This window comes from Triticum dicoccoides, chromosome 1A (genome assembly GCF_002162155.2).
Source record: "Triticum dicoccoides isolate Atlit2015 ecotype Zavitan chromosome 1A, WEW_v2.0, whole genome shotgun sequence".
Lineage (NCBI taxonomy): Eukaryota > Viridiplantae > Streptophyta > Magnoliopsida > Poales > Poaceae > Triticum > Triticum dicoccoides.
In genome coordinates this window covers 252,177,614-252,179,047 of record NC_041380.1, presented here as the reverse complement: position 1 = coordinate 252,179,047, position 1,434 = coordinate 252,177,614, and the positions used below count along the sequence as shown (strand labels likewise).

The following is a 1,434-nucleotide window of genomic DNA, read 5'->3' as shown; positions in this document are numbered from 1 at the left end:
CCCCACCTGAATTATATTACTCAAAGCTCAGCGAAAGCCGAGGAGAGGGTTTACAGGGTTACGGCAAGCCGTGAGGAGAGGTATGTCAGCCAGGATGTGGCTGAAACCTTATCTACCGGTACATGGAACCGGTTGGTCCAAAGAGCAAAGTCATTACAAATGTTGGATATTGTTCAATTTCTTGCTCTAGCAATTAACGTGTTCAGTCTCGATTTGTCCTTTGTTTTTATTGTCAAGTAAATATGCGGTTTAGTTTTGGTTCTGTCAGAAAAAGGGTACATCTATATAATGAATATATGTTGATTCTACAAAGCGACATGCATTTTGATGTGTGTTCGAGAAAAAAATGTTGAATCTTATCATCCACATTGAATAGCAAAGCTAATCATTCTTTGATGCCATGACTTGTTAAACACACACACCACACCAACCATTTCTGTTTTTACTATTCTTTATAATGATCAGACTGGGAGGTTGGAATTATCTTGGCCAGCATCCGTATGTATAAACATGTAGCTTAGCTTGCCTATCCAACAGCGGATGATTAGAGCTGCACTTCTGATCTTGTTTTATGCCATAATGGAGCAAAAAGCTTGGTGCTATGTCAAAATCTGGATGGCACAAGCTAATAGTTGCTTTCCCTATTTCTCGAGTTTTACGGAAGGACTATTTCCTCTATGTATTGTCCTGTTATGTTCATGGTAGATAACAGGCAAGTTTAGAGGGTTTTCTAACATGGTCACTTCAATTGGTGGTCGAGAATATTGCACTCATGGTGTTTAATAATTAATCACAACTGGTAATCATGCAGAAATGATCCTTGTTCCTAGCAAGTGTATTCCGTTAACTATCTGCAAGCAGGATTAGTACTTTCTACTAGGAACTATTTAATGAGGATCTTTATTTTATATAGCCATGTTGATTTCTTGTTGATATTTTTCTGTTTATTGCAGATTGGAGGCAGTAACTTCTTGAGAAAGGCACCTGCACTGCATCTGTTAGCCTCTCAATGCGATGGGTTGTTTTTTGTTGGAAAATTATCATTTCAAATAATGAATGGCCTTGGAATTCCAGTGTCCTCCTGTTTGATAGAAAAAAATGCTACCAAGGAAGTGTTACAACTTATTGAAATAGCTCATAATAGGAACATTCCTATTTATTATCCAACAGACCTGTGGTGTTTGAACAGCAACAATAATGAACAACTGGAAATATTTGACTCAGCTGAACTATTGTCTGGTGAGTATGACTGGGCTTTATTTCCTTGTTTATTTATGTATTTTTGTTCATGTGGTTCCTATTACTCGTGCCATATTCATTGGCAATGGCAACACTAATCATTCTTTAGAATTAACATCCTGTTTGCAATACGGCTCTAATTCTTTTTTTGAGGAACTTACTGTCAGAGTATAAGTCTAGCAAATACTACACTAA

General features: G+C 37.2%; 1 protein-coding gene across 3 annotated transcripts in view; it reads left to right on the top strand.

The window, feature by feature from the left end:
• LOC119267700 (phosphoglycerate kinase-like) overlaps window positions 1-1,434 on the top strand; it is a 14,031-nt gene that overhangs the window by 2,597 nt on the left and 10,000 nt on the right. For all 3 annotated transcript variants that reach the window (XM_037549139.1, XM_037549145.1, XM_037549130.1), the window contains exon 6: window positions 954-1,239. In XM_037549139.1, the coding sequence (XP_037405036.1) occupies window positions 954-1,239 (286 nt within the window). The remainder of the gene's footprint in view (window positions 1-953; window positions 1,240-1,434) is intronic.